General features: G+C 50.8%; 1 protein-coding gene across 4 annotated transcripts in view; it reads right to left on the bottom strand.

Annotated features, from left to right (window-relative positions):
• Nucleotides 1–10,910, bottom strand: part of ELAVL1 (ELAV like RNA binding protein 1) — a 33,723-nt gene extending 22,813 nt beyond the window's left edge. For 3 of the 4 annotated variants that reach the window (XM_021710177.1, XM_008053510.2, XM_008053511.2), the window contains exons 1-2: nucleotides 10,238–10,436; nucleotides 2,173–2,276 (exon numbers count right to left, since the gene is read on the bottom strand). In XM_021710177.1, coding sequence (XP_021565852.1) covers nucleotides 2,173–2,276; nucleotides 10,238–10,409 — 276 coding nt within the window. In that variant the 5' untranslated portion in view covers nucleotides 10,410–10,436. Of the gene's footprint in view, nucleotides 1–2,172; nucleotides 2,277–10,237; nucleotides 10,437–10,893 lie in introns of those variants that run through there. The other variant, XM_021710178.1, reaches the window with a different exon arrangement.
• Between the last annotated feature and the right edge of the window lie 3,632 nt (nucleotides 10,911–14,542).

The following is a 14,542-nucleotide window of genomic DNA, read 5'->3' as shown; positions in this document are numbered from 1 at the left end:
CCGCAGGGGCAGGCCGCGCACACCTGCCCATCCTGGGGGCCTGTGAGCACCTGGCTTCAGTCTCAGAAGGGCCATTCCAGCCCTTCCCACCAACATCAATCCCGGAGAGGTAAAGGGCTGCTTCACACACATTTGGCTGGTTTCTGCACTCAAACCAACACCAGCCACTGCAGAAGGACCGTTCTGGGAGGGCCTGGAAGCAGTGAGTATCATGATCAATTGCCCATCAGGTACAGATTGAACTCCTCCTGTTATTCTTTCCCCCTTCTCACTACTGCATTTGACTAGTCTTCTTAAAAAGTAAAAGAAAAAGTCTGGGCATGGTGGCTCACACCTGTAATCCCAGCACTTAGGGAGGCTAAAGCGGGAGAACTGCTTGAGCCCAGGAATCTGAGACCAGCCTAGGTAACACAGTGAAACTCTGTCTCTAAAAAATATACATATATTTGAAATTTAAAAATAAAAAGTAAAAAAAAAAGAAAGAAAAGAAAGAAAGAATAGCTGTTCTGCGCCACACCTCAGCCCTGCTGCCTCAGCAGCAAGAGCGTAACACGCTTCCCCACTGAGGAGGAGGATTCCTAGGAGATGGGAGCCCAGCCGAGGAAAAACCACCTGGGCCAGGCGAGGAACAACAGTCCCCTGGGTGGAAGCGCCAGGACACATGGCCCTCACCAGTCTCTGCTTCGGAAGCACCTTTGGGGGCTGTGCTGAATTTGAGGACAGGAGCTGTGCCTACCCGACAGCCCACAGCACAATCTGTGTCTGTGTGGCACAAGACAGGTCGAGAAAATCTGCTGGTGAGCAAGAGTTTGGCCACTGAGCAGCCCAGGTTGTGGAACAGTCTGAGGGCCAGGCCAAAGAAAGGCTGCACTCCGGGCTGAACATGTGCTGCTACAACCAGATCACATGACTTCCGGCTAGGCAGGCATAAATCCAGGACCTGTGCCCACAGCAGAGCTCAGGGGGCCCCATGGCAGCCCTGAGAACCTGTATTCTACAGTTTCCCAGGCCCTGACAGTGGGACGATCCGAGGAAGTATGGCCCTGGTGCAGGTCCCCAGAGGGACCCTTCTGGGTGCCTGACGTGACTCAGGGAGTACCTTCCTCTGGGGTAGGGGAACAAGCAGATCCAAAAGTGACCTCATTCCAAATAATTCGAGAGCAAGAAAGCTGGTTCCGGCAGGAGTACTCTTGCCAGATCTGTGGGACCTCAAGAAGGCATGTACCGAGGGGGAGTAGGCACAGTAGCTGCCATGCTGCCGCAGGAATCCGGGTCCCGGGGGCCTGCCTGGAGCAGAGGAGACTCAGACAAGGGTCAGCAGTGTCCAGGACTGACGGGAGATGGAGGAGCAAAGGTTGGCAAAGTCATGAGACTTGGCCTAAGTGGTGGGTGCTGCCCACAATTGGAGAGCCAGAAGATAGACACTGGAAGACAAAGGGAGGTGGGGGTTCTGAACTAACAGAACTCAACAGAAAAGGCGACCATGGTCAGTGGTAGTGGGTTCAAAAGAACATGAGGGCCAAGGAGGTGGGTCTGTGAGGCCTGGAAGACCTGCCAACTCATTCCAGGAAGCCACTGCAGCCTTTCCTGAGGCGCCACCTAGGGTCACCACATGACTGGCTCCCTCAAGTCGCCTGCCACTTTGAAGCCTCCCCACAGAGCACCCGCCTGGCACACAGCTGTCCTATTTCTTTTTGTACCCTGCATGAATCTGTCTGTTTTGGTCACCATCTGGCACATGGTAGGTGCTCGATAAATGAGCTCAATGAATGCTGGGTGAACCGGTGAGAGAAGTGTTAAAACTGGCCGTGATGAGGAAGAAGGGAACACTGGGCACGGTGGGCGGATGGGACGGTGCTGCCAGGAGCCAGCAGAATGAGGATGACGCTGCATAGGCACATGAACATGGCGAGACAGCGGGGAGGTCTGGTGAGAGTGGCCTGGGAGCCAACATGCCCTGGGGATGCCCTGGCAGGAGTGGGCCTTACCCTGGGTAAATCCCTTCATGCCACCCTTTACTGGTGGAACTGAGAAGGCCATGAGCCACTCACATAAGCCCTGGATGGTCACTACAAAGTTCACATCTGATAGGAGGGCCCTGAGGAGTGGCTGTGCCCCTCGACAGTGACCTGGATGGGACAAGAATGGAGGGGTGTGATCAGACCCGTTTACCTTGATGGTTTTCGACTGGAGCCTCAGGCCGTTCAGCGTGTTGATGGCTCTCTCCGCATCCTTTGCAGTCACGTAGTTCACAAAACCATAGCCCAAGCTGTGTCCTGTGCGGGAGGACAGGAGGACACTGGTAAGTGACTCCCGGTGAGTGAGGAGACAGGGAGGTCAAGCAGGACTATATCCGCCAGGGGTCAGAAGGCTACCAGAGCAGATACACACTAAAGCCTGTAGGGCAGCAACCTCCGGGAATGGGATTATAGGTACTGGCAAACTTTCTTTCTTTGGCAAACATGTACAGTCTCTGCAATGAACAGAGGTTATTTTTGTAATATAAAAAAATAGGTTATTTAAAAAGAAGTGCTGTGCTATCAACTGCATCTTTTGGAACAGCCTGTCCCATGGGTGTTGGCCGCTCTGCAGGGCCTGGTGGGTGAAGATGAGGAGGACCAAAGCAGTGGGTAAGCCAGGGAACGGCCAGTTTGTGTCCTCACTGTTTCTTGGCCATGTCCTTCCCAAGAGCAGGAAGCCCTGCCAGCACCACCTAGCGCTGCTTCCTGGTCTAGCTATGAGGAGGAAGAGGACAGGGTGTTCAAAAGAGTCCAGAGCTGAGACCCTCGGCCCTGCCAGGCAGCCCTGCCATGTCTCAGAGCTTCTCCTGGAGAACGACAGGGCCCATGGCTCAAGTTCAGGGAGTCGTAAGGGATGTGGAAACTGGGGTTCTTCATAGCCAAAAAGAAAACCCAGAATTTCAGGCGAGGCTGTGGGGCTGGGTCCAAGAGGACCACTCCCCAGCCAGGCCGGTCCAGTATGGTCAGGATCATAGTTCAGAAAACTACGAACGGAGCCAGGTAGGAAGCATCAGGGCCTCTGCGAGGACTCCCAACAACAATATCAAATCTGGGAATGCAGACATCTGAGGCACTGACTCCTTCGCTGCCAGTGCCTCAGGCGGCCTAAATGCTGCCCAGGAAAAACAGCCACCGGCAAGGACTTGTGCCCCCGGCCAGTTCCTGTGTCTTCAGCCACTGCTGGCTCCTCTCAGCACAGACACATGGTCCCTGCCCAGCCCAAGTTCCTGCCTCCTCATCTCCCAACCGCTCAGAGGCCCTGACTGGCTCCTCATTGTGCCCACTGCCCTGAGGACCATTTCAGGACCTGTCTCCTGCACTCTCAGCAGCACCAAGTACAGTTCACTCTCTTGGGAAGTCTCTTCCTCCAGGATGTGAAACAACTAGGCTTCTATCTTCCTGGCTGTCCCTCTTCGGGTTCCTCATCCTCTGCCCATTCCACTGAGGCTGATGGTCCCCAACATCCCACCTTTGGTTCCTCCCTCCACCATAGGCTCTTCCTTTCTACGCATGTGCCCACCTCTGCCAATGTCACTGGGGAAGTCATACACACTCAGGCAGCCACTGCCTCCTTCCCTGATCCAGTTCCTCAATGAGCTGACGTATTAACTGAGCACCTATACTGTACATCAGGCCCTGTGCCCAGCTGAGTGGTTGGTGATGCTCATGACAAAGGACGACGCCTCCTTAGCAAAAGTTGTCACATCCCTGTGGGCAAGTCAGACACCCCCGGTGAGGAATGAACGAGGACACCCTTGAGAACAAAGCCCCCATTAGGTGCTATGAGGACAGGCTGTGTAAGAAGGGTGGTCAGGAGGGCCCTTGATGGAGAGGATATCTGAACCTAGACCTCCTCCCCATGGCTGGGCGCAAGCAGGCTAGACAGAAGGGCAAGCACGGAGTCTCTGGGGTGGAGATGATGTTGGCGTGTTCCAGGAGAGGAGCCATGGCCAGGGAGGTTGAGTAGAAGGAGCCCAGGAAGGGTCTGGAAGGCAGCCACTGGGCAGAGAGTGGGCAGCAGAAGTGGAGCTGGGTGGAGCCTGGGGATGCCGTGAGTTGGTGCACATGGGAGGCGCAGGGAGTAGAGGGAGGACCTGCCCAGAGGACTTCAGACAGCGTGAAGGAGGCAGGTTCTGCTGTGCCCACAAGCAAGCCTTCTGGGGCCAGGGCCTGGGTGGACAGGGAATCTATGCACACCACTAGGCCCTGTCCCATTGAGTCTGCTCTCCTGCTATGATGTGCACCTGGTAACAGCGAGTAAAAAAGCAAAAATGTCCTGGTTCTCACCCACTAGGGGAGGTCTGAGACTAGAAGAGCCTCAACTAGCCCTGACCGCCCACCCTACCCCTGCCTCCATTACAGACTGACCTGGGCAGCTTTTAAAGTCATTACTGCCCAGATACCTGAATTCAGCACTGGGGGAGAGGGTCTGGGTGCCCATGGCCTCAGTGGTTTTTCAAGCTCCTTGGCACAAGGGGAGTAGGCCTGCCCACGGCTGTGCAGAGAGGAGGCCTCAAGAGGAAGAGGGGTGGCAGCCCCCAAGTTACTGCTTCTCCAGGGAGGGTCCACAAGCCGGTTGCACCTGGGCACTCAGAGTGTGGGGTGCTGACTCAGTTCCCTAGTCCTACTCAGCCGGGACCCAGGATGTCAGAAAGGCATGAGAATCCGCACTGCCGACGCCTTACGGATGCCTGACCTGAACTAGGGGCAGAGAGCCTGCCAGAGCTGCTCCCCTTCAAGGAGATGGAAGAGTATCCCCAAGAGAAGGTGGACTACAGGGTGAAGGTGGGGGAGGAGGGGCACAGAAGCACTATAGGCCTGACTAGAACTGGGGCTAGGAGGCAACCAGGGCCCCGGGGATGGGAGATATGGTGGAGAGGGTGGAAGCAGGGAGATGAAGGAAGAGGGGTCTAAAGAGGGGATGGGATGCCTGCAGGACGCAGAAACTCTCTGAGATCCAGGGATATCCCAGAAGCCAGTGCTTCCCCAGCTCTTACTTCCCAGAATTCTAGGGAGAGCCCCATCCCTACGCCTTCTGCCACAGGCAGAGCTCCTGGGTTCTGGTTCTCTGGCTTGCCAGCATCAGCATTACTACCTTCATTCTCCAGGAAGGCTGGGGTGCTGATGCCTCAAACACCCCACACGGCTGACTCAGGAGGGCTGGGTGGGACTGAGACTTTCATTTCTCCAGACGATGCTGCTGGGCAAGGGACAGAACCCTGAGAGCTGCTGCCTTGGAGAAGACAAAGCTGCCTCTGAGGGGAACCCCACACATGCCTTACTGGGTGTCCCCCTGAGAGAATGCTGGCCAAATACATTTCCTCTCTCTCTAGATAGGGGTCGGGACTAGAGAGGTGATTCTTCGGCATTCTGTCTCATGCTGCCAGACATGATGCTTTCATCCCCTACTGCTTCTCAGAGCTAGAAGAGTCTTGCGTTGACCTGGGATGCGAAAGTGAGAAGGTCTTCCATTGCAAGGAGAGAGGGCAGGTCCTGTGGGTTCTTTTTGTTTGTTTATTTAGAGACAGGGTCTCACTATCCCAGGCTGGTCTCAAACTCCTGTCTTTAAGTGATCCTCCCGCCCCAGCCTCCCAAAGTACTGAGATTACAGGCGTGAGTCACCACTCCTGGCCTGAGTTCTTTCTTTAAAGGTCTCTGGGGGGTGCAAGGGAATACTTCACCAAAAGACAGAGACCGGCGGTGGGGAGGTGGGGAGTGAAATAACTAGGTGATAAGAAAGAGCAAAGGTCCCTGAAAGGAAAACGGGCAAAGGACATAAGGGTATTTTACACAAGAAGTATAAACATCCAGGAAACAGATGAAGACAAAAACGAACTTCCCAAGAAATGCGAATTACTACCATGATCTAGTACCTCACCAGGCTGGCAAAGATGAGGACTCCTGCCAGGCCTCAGGGACAGTAGGGTGGGGGAAAAAGAGAGGGTGAAGTGGAGCCCCCGGAGCTGGGGATGGGGACCTTTAGAAGGCATGCTCTCCCATCTGCTGCTCCATGCCCATGAGACCTTCCATGGAAATAACCAGTGAGACAAGATGTGTGCTGGGATATTTATGTCAGTGGGGCCAACACGGAAAACCCGGAAGGGAGATGACTATGCCTCACGATGATGATGGGACAGAACCAAGCTCAGTGAAGAATTCTCAAATACAGGAAGAAAAGTTGACTGCGCAGCTTGGGGGCAAAGCGAGCCTATTCTGGAAAAGCACAAGATTTTTTATAGCTACAAATATATAAAGAAAAACATCACAAAGGACCCACACCCAAAAGCTAACAGTGGTGTGATAAGGGGTTATTTAAGGGTTTTTTTTCCCTATTTGTCTCATGCTTAAATTTTTTTCTATGAGAAAGAAAGATGACTCCTATTAAGAGAAAGGCTGTCAGACTGACAGTATGGAAGGGCATTCCTGCAGGAATCACAAGACGGTAAGAGTCTGGGAAGTGACAAGCAGCTCAGTACAGCAGACAGGAGGCAGGGTAGGGTGTGCAGCGGATGGGAAGGAAGGGGCAGGCGACCAGGGGCCTTAGGAGCCACAGGTAGGGGTGTGGGCTTTATTCCCACCAGAGGCACATGACAGCAAGACCGAAGCTGAGCATGTGAACTGGAGGCTGGGACCACAGAGTGGAGGGTTGACTCCTGACCCCTGTGGGTTGTAAGGGGCCACTGTACAGAGAACAGACACAGAGGCCAGAAGCGAGGCAGGGCTGCCCAGGACAGCACTGTACAGCACAGCAGGACATTCAGCAGCCTCCCTAGCTAGCATTTGTGAGTGGAACAGCCAACACCATGTACCCAACACGGGGTTCAGGCCAGCCAGAAAACTCCGAATCTTGAGTTCAGCACATGGGACATCCTTCATCCCAGCCACCACCATGTCCCTCCTTCCTCCTGTCACCAGTGCCCACCCATGATCAGCACTCAACAAACATCTGCTTAAGAATAAATACCCATGCTGATCTGCACTCTCCTTCAACCCTAGCACCAATCACTCATTCATTCATTCACTCAATACACACTGACTGTGGCTATATCTGGGGCTACGGAGATTAATAAGGCTCCTGTCTTTGGAAATGATATTGACACACTGGATGAGGAAGTCCCAACCTCGGTGCAGTGTGGAAACCCCACAGTGCAGGTCTGCCTGGTTGCTATGGGAACCCACAGCAGAACATCTAACACTGACACACCCAAGCGCACACAGCTGGGACCTGAAACGTTTTAGAGGAGTGGAGCAAAAGGGTCACAGGTGGACTCTTAGAAGGCCCATTTGCAGTGGGGAAAACGATCTGGAGGGAGCATGGGCACTAGTTAAGAGTCCAAAGTGACAGTGCAGGCTAAAGGTGGTGGTGTCCTGGACTAGGAGGGTGGCTGGGGAGATGAGGAAAAGGGGTGAAATGAAGAAACACATAGGAGGACACATGCCTGGGACATGTGTCAGAAGCCACTGAGCGGACAGTAGTGCCATTCACTAAGACGAGGACCCTGGAAATGAGTGGCCGGCTTGTGGGAGAATAAAGATCAGTTTGGGACACATAGAATTTGAGGTGCTGAGGGGCCTCTCTCCTGGTGTGAAAAGAGGTGGCAACGGACGGTGCATGTAGGCTACGGGCGTGAACTTGCTGCCCTGAGCACAGGTTTTGGAAGAAGTGCGTCACACAGTAGTTCCAAGGCCCACCTCAGTCCAGCGCTGGGAAAAGAACCTTCTGCTAGAGACAGGATAGCCTCAGGCGTAGGAGGACGGATGGGTGAAGAGAATGCTTCTAGCAGGAGGTAGCGACAGGGAACGTGACAGTGTGTAGACAGAAAGACAACATACAGAGCAGTGGCTCTCACCGGGGAGGAATCTGCCTCCCCAGTATGCGTGGCAGTGTCTGTGGACGCGTTTTGATTCCACAACTCTGAAGGCCTACTGGGATCCTATGGGTGGAGGCCAGGGACATTGCTCCCCACAGAGTGTTCAGCACAGCATCTAGTTCTGAACGTCAGCAGTGCAGACTAGAGAAAATGTGAGTTAGAGGAAGTCAGGGAACTAGAAAGGATTCTTGCCATGACAGTGGAAACAAGAGCATGTTTGGACGCTGACAGTGCAATCCTAGAGAGACCTAGGAAAGTGGACACTTGGATAGCTGGAGGTTCCTGGGAAGCTGGGAAAGAAGGAAGGACAGGGCAGAGGTGAAGCCAATGTCAGCTCCATGATCAAGTTGAGGCGGTCATCAGCTCTTGGAGGCCTGAAGAGGGAAGACACACAAAAACGGTAGCAATAGGAGACGAGGACACCCATGTTTTGAGCTGAGCTGGGATAGGGATCTGATTTACCAGGGTGCCTGTCTGACTGGGTGAGAGGCTTTCCTGCTGGGTGGGCGGCGTGAGCTCTGGCAGCAGGAAGCAAACGGCCAGGGTTTTCACCAGAGCGGAGTAACCAAAGGACAAAGGGGCAGTGAGAGGTGAGTTCCCGGCCCTGGGCCCAGCCACAAGGAAATTTTCACACACTGGGCAGGATGTTTTCCATAAAGCTCCATTTACTCAGTTTAAAGCATTACGGGCAAGAGGCTAAACCCAAGTGTGAGCCCCAGCACACTTGCGCCCGACTCCTGGGACACTAATGACTGCCCAGAAGTAAGGCTTATCTCTGAACTGAAATAATTTCCAAATTACAGCTTTGCTGCCTTCACTGGTTCTCAAAATCAGTTTTCTCTGGATTGATCTTGCCAAATCTAGGTGTTCCTATTAGCATAGCTCACATTCCTTTGAAAACCACAAAAAGTAAACACACAAAGACGTCAGGTACCATGAGAATGACTGTAAGTTCATGAGAATGCTTGTAAAATCAGGGTATCAATGGGGCTGAAAATTCCCTTCCACCAGAATATAAGAGAAGAATAGCAAGACCAGGAGAATTAAAAACCCCTGAACAGGACACTCTTATTCAGGTTGGTCTCCTGAATAGGAGAGAGATGGTGGCTTCTAGAACATTTTAACACTGTTCAAGTTTTCATATTATCTAAAGTCCCTGTTTAGAAGGTGTTTATTAAACCACAGACTCTTGGAGTTGGAAGACAGAAGACTTTTGGGTTCAGTGCCCCCAGCCAATGAGCTAATTCCTGGTGCAGCCATCATACAAGCTCTACAGGGTTGTCCAGGGTCAGGCAACTTCACGTTGCTGGGGAAATGATGAAAGCAACAAAGTAGGATGACGGGTGCATCAGGTTCAATGTTCATGTATGCTTGAAACTCCTATGAGAGAAGTGAGTTTTTTAAAACTTTTAAATTAGTATTCCGCATAGAAATCATAGTCTCAATAGCCAGAGCGACAGCAGAGCCTCCCTGAGGACTGCCCATTCCTTGGCTTGCCAAAGCAGAGCAGAGACAAACAGGAAAAGGGGTGATGGGGGGAAGAGGAAGGAGGAGTTGCAGGGAGAGGAGGAGCAGAAGAGACCAACATCAAGTCTTTCCATATCCCCCCACCCCAGTCCTGGAAGCCATGCTCTCAGAACGGAGGCCACCTGTGAGGAGGGCCTTCACAGGTACCAGGCCTTCTGCAAACACCTACGAAGGGGTACCATCAGGATGTAGGAGCCACTATCCTCACTTTATGGAGGGGGACACAGAAGACCAGAAGTCACGCTGAGAGGGAGTAAAAGAGTGGGGCTTTCCGCTGCCCAGCTCCTCCCCGCAGAGACTCCAAGCTCAATGTGGGCAGAATTCAAGTGGATGGCATGACAGTAAACAGAGTGGTCCACATGGTCCTCAATGCGCTGCTAACCCGGGCCTGACCATGAATGAGGGCCGGGCAGACAGGGACGCACTTGCCTGCATCTGGCCCAGGCGGGCATATACCAGGGACCCTTCCACATGTGAAACTTGACCACCCGATGCAGACTAAGTCAGCCAGGAGGTCATTCTTTGGCCCCTTCTAGTTCTGAGTGACCACGTCTCTGGGCTCTGCATTGTTCCTCCCTGCCCATTGTCTTGTTTTGAACATGATCTCTGTCTTGCAATGAGTTTCTCCTCCCTGGGAACCTATGTCCAATCTTATACGAGGACAGTAGAAAGACAGATGGAGATCAACTGAAAGTGCACAGCACAGTCTCAAGACTGCAGCAAACCTGCCCTGAAGAATGCCACAGAGTCACTGGAGGAGATGGTGCCTGACACGACAGTCACCGATACCTGCTTCACAAAACATCTCTGTGTCTTTACCTGCTACTTTATCCCGAATGAGCTTTGCAGATTCGACTTCCCCGATGCTGCTGAACAGACTTCGTAACTCATCCTGGGTCATGTTCTGAGGGAGGTAGTTGACGATTAAATTCGTTCTCCCGATGTCGCCCCTGCAGTCTTCGGCCATGTGGTCTTCATAACCATTAGACATTGTATTTTTCAAAAATCTGCAAAGAAAAAAGAGACCAAGTAAATTTCAAAAGTTCACACAGCAGAATATGAAGGTGATACTGGTGACTGCATTTGTATTTAGAAACTTCTTTTCTACATTTTACACTCAACTTCTGGCCACATAAAAACCTGCACATGGTCATTTACAATGACTTTATTCGTAATTGCCAAAATGTGGAAGGAATCAGGATGTCCTCCAGTGGGTGAATGGATAAACAAACTCCATTTGTACCGTTCATCCACACAGCAGAGTATTTTTCCATGATAAAAAGATGGTCACTATGAAACCACTAGCAGATGTGAAGGAGCTTTTAAGTGCACACTGCTAAGCGTAAAACAGTCTCGGAAGGCTATATGCTGTATGATTCCAACGATTTGACCTTCTGGAAAGGTAAAACTACAGAGACAGTAAAAAGATCAGTGGTTGTGGGGTGGGGAGTGATGAATAGTTGAGTGCAGGAGACTTACAGGGCAGCAAAAAGCTTCTGTGTGAAAATGTAACAGTGGCTGCAGGACAATATGTGGTTGTCCAAACCCATAGAATGAACACCACAAAGAGTGAACCCGAATACAAATTACAGGCTTTAGTTAGTCAAAAGGTGATGATGTATCAATGTTGCTTTACCACATGAATGCAAGATGCTAATTATGCGGAAATTATGTGTTGAGGGAAGGGTACATGGGAGCTCACTGTAATTTCTTCACAATTTTTCTATAAACCTAAAACTGCTCTAAAAAATAAAGTCTAAGCCGGGCTCGGTGGCTCAGCCTATAATCCCGCGCTTTGGGAGGCTGAGGCGAGTGGACTGCCTGAGCCCGCGGGTTCGAGACTCACCTGGGCAACTTGGCGAGACCTTGCCTCCACAAAAAATAAAAAATTAGCCGAGCATGGTAGTGCTTGTCTGTAGTTCTGGCTACTTGGAAGACTAAGGCGGAAGGATCGCCGGGGCCCAGCAGGCCGAGGCTGCAGTGGTCGGGAGCATGCCACTGTACTCCAGTCTAGGCGACAGAGTGAGACTCCAACTCAAAAAATAAATAAAGTCCATTTAAAAATAATAAATAAGCCGGGCTCGGTGGTTCAGCCTGTAATCCCACGCCTTTGGGAGGCTGAGGTGAGTGGACTGCCTGAGCCCGCAGATTCGAGACCCGCCTAAGCAGGCAAGACCTCATCTCTACAATAAATCAAAAAGTTAGCCGGGCATGGTAGCACGCGCCTGTAATTCCAGCTACTCGGAAGGCTGAGGTGGAAGGATTGCCGGAGCCCAGCAGGTTGAGGCTGTGGTGGCCAGGAGCGGCCACTGCACTCCAGTCTGGGCGACAGAGTGAGACTCCAACTCAAAAAATAAATAAATTAATAAATAATAATAATAATAATAATAAATAAAGTCTGTGAACACAAACACAAAATGGAACAACCTCAAGTTCAACCAAGTTCACTAAGAGGGCTTCAAAGAAACCTACAACAATTCTAGCACCACAATTTTAGATCCTGTTAAAAAACATTTGAATTGTCTCTCAAGGGTATGCCAAAGATTTCCGGCTGTTGTTGCCCGTTTCCAGAGCCTGGGATGTGTCCCAGAGCACCCCAGCCCAGACACTCTGTCACCAAGCAGGGAGGCAATGGTCCTCTGCACCCATTTATTCCCAAGCTGCAGTATCTGAGCCTGAAAGAGATTAGGATTTTCCTACAGGTTAGAGCAACTCAGTCTTCATAGCATGCAGGCTTTGAAGTGCCTTTCGTAGCTGCAGAAGTCTTTCCTTTCAGTGACAAACATCAGAGCCAGTGAAGGTTTGGAGAAGTGTCTGGACCAATGCGGTGAAGAACACCAGGCCCATCCTTCTGAAGGTACACGGCACACTGGACTTGCTCCAAAGTGCTGTGTGCAGCTGCCTGTCCCACCCAATCCTGTCTCTAAACACACAAGTAGTCGCCCCATGGACATCCACCTGCCTGGAGGCTCCACGGGCAGCCCACTCCCTCCCCACATCCCTCTCCTCAGCTCTGGGTTACGTCTGAACACCCAGTGCCTGTGGTCATGAGCCCTCAGCCTCCTTTAAAAAAAGCTTGCCAGCCGGGCTCGGTGACTTAGTCTGTAATCCCGTGCCTTTGGGAGGCCGAGGTGAGTGGACTGCCTGAGCCCACAGGTTCGAGACCCACCTAGGCAACTTGGCGAGACCTCATCTCTACAATAAATCAAAAATGAGCCGGGTGTGGTAGCACACGCCTGTAGTTCCAGCTACTCGGAAGGCTGAGGCGGAAGAATCGCCGGAGCCCAGCAGGTCGAGGCTGCGGTGGCCGGGAGCGGCCGCTGCACTCCAGTCTGGGCGACCGAGTGAGACTCCAACTCAAAAAAAAAAAAAAAAAATTATCCAGCCCCAAAAGTCAAAACTTCTGGTATTGAGGAAATTTGGTGCAGAACACCTACAAATTAATAAAGGGGGAGGGGGAGATATGGCACCAAGACAGGAATAGACAAGGCATATGAACAGCACCTTACAGATGCCCACAACTCAAACGGTTAATAAGTCCAGGAAAAGAGGTTCAGCTTCACAAATAATGAGAAAAATGCAAAATAAAAATGAGATGCTACTTTCTGCCAGGCAAATGGAATAAAATACACGAAAGTAAGATAAAGGGAAGACAACCTCATCCAACTGACCTGAGTGTGAGACAGTACAACCTTTGACAGCAGAACTGGGCTGTGTCAACCAAAATGCTTAATGTGAACACCACCCTTTGACTCAAAACTGTAGGCATCTTTTCTACAGAAATAATCACATAAGTGCAAGTAACTGTGTGCAAAGAACACACTACCCTATAGTTTGTAAAAGTATAAAACTGAACGTCACCTAAATACACATTAGCAGCAAATGGCTTTTAGATATGTTTTCAGTAGAAAACACAGGATCACTAGGATCAAGAGTTTAATCCTTGCCTGAGCCCAGGGTTCAAGACCCACCTGGGCAGTGAGACCTCATCTCTATAATAAATCAAAAAATCAGCCGGGCATGCCTGTAATTCCGGCTACTCAGAAGGCTGAGGCGGAAGGATCGCCGGAGCCCAGCAGGTTGAGGCTGCGGTGGCCAGGAGCGGCCACTGCGCTCCAGTCAGGGTGACAGAGACTCCAACTCAAAAAAAAAAAAGAGAGTTTAATCTTGAAAAACTCCATGAATCTGTTAAGCATCTACGGCCAAGAGATCATTAGTTCAAAAACAAACAAACAAAAACATCTGCTGAAGCGTGAGAAACAGCACAAGGATTAACTCTGAAAATTATTCTAAGATCAATGCACCAGCAGAAAAAAATATAAATAATAAAAGAATTAAAATGCACTCTGAAGTTTGCCCAAAACGCAATTCCAACATTTCTCTTCTTTCCTTTTTTTCTTTATCCTTCGCTCTCCTCGCCCTTTCTCTTCTGCTTTTACCCTCACCCTACTTCCACAGATGGTGAAACAGAAAACAGTGACCGCATTCTTTTTGTACAGTATGGGGTGTTCTCTATGCCTGGTGTAAAAAGTGTATCTCCTAAAGCAGAGATCTATACTCCTTGGCCTGTGAGACAAACGCAGCCCACCACCTGTTGTTATAAAGTTTTACTGGAACACAGCCAATCTCATTTGTTTATGTATTGTCATGGCTGGCTTTGTGCTACAATAACAGAGTCAAGTAGTAGCAACCTTATGGCCCACAAAGTCGAAAATATTTACCATCTGGTTCTTGGCAGAAAAGAATCTGCCAACCTCTCTACTAAAATGTAAAAATATAACATTTCTAGGAGAAAATCTCTGTGACACTGGGCTAAGCAAGATTTCTTAGGTACAACACCAAAAGCCCACTCCATTTTTAAAACATTGATAAAACTGGATATCATCAAAATTTAGAAACTTCTGCTCTGCAAAGCACACTGCTTAGAGATCTAAAACCCAGATTGGAGAAAATATTTGCAAAAAAGACATGTATTCAGAAGAAATTTTTTTTTTTTTTTGAGTTGGAGTCTCACTCTGTCGCCCAGACAAGTGCAGTGGCCATTCCCGACCACCGCAGCCTCGGCCTGCTGGGATCCGGCGATCCTTCTGCCTCAGCCTTCCGAGTAGCCAGAATTACAGGCAT

The sequence above is a fragment of the Carlito syrichta genome, unplaced genomic scaffold (assembly GCF_000164805.1).
Source record: "Carlito syrichta isolate Samal-C Ts95f unplaced genomic scaffold, Tarsius_syrichta-2.0.1 Scaffold288214, whole genome shotgun sequence".
NCBI classification, from domain to species: domain Eukaryota; kingdom Metazoa; phylum Chordata; class Mammalia; order Primates; family Tarsiidae; genus Carlito; species Carlito syrichta.
This window is presented reverse-complemented; position numbering and strand designations above follow the sequence as displayed.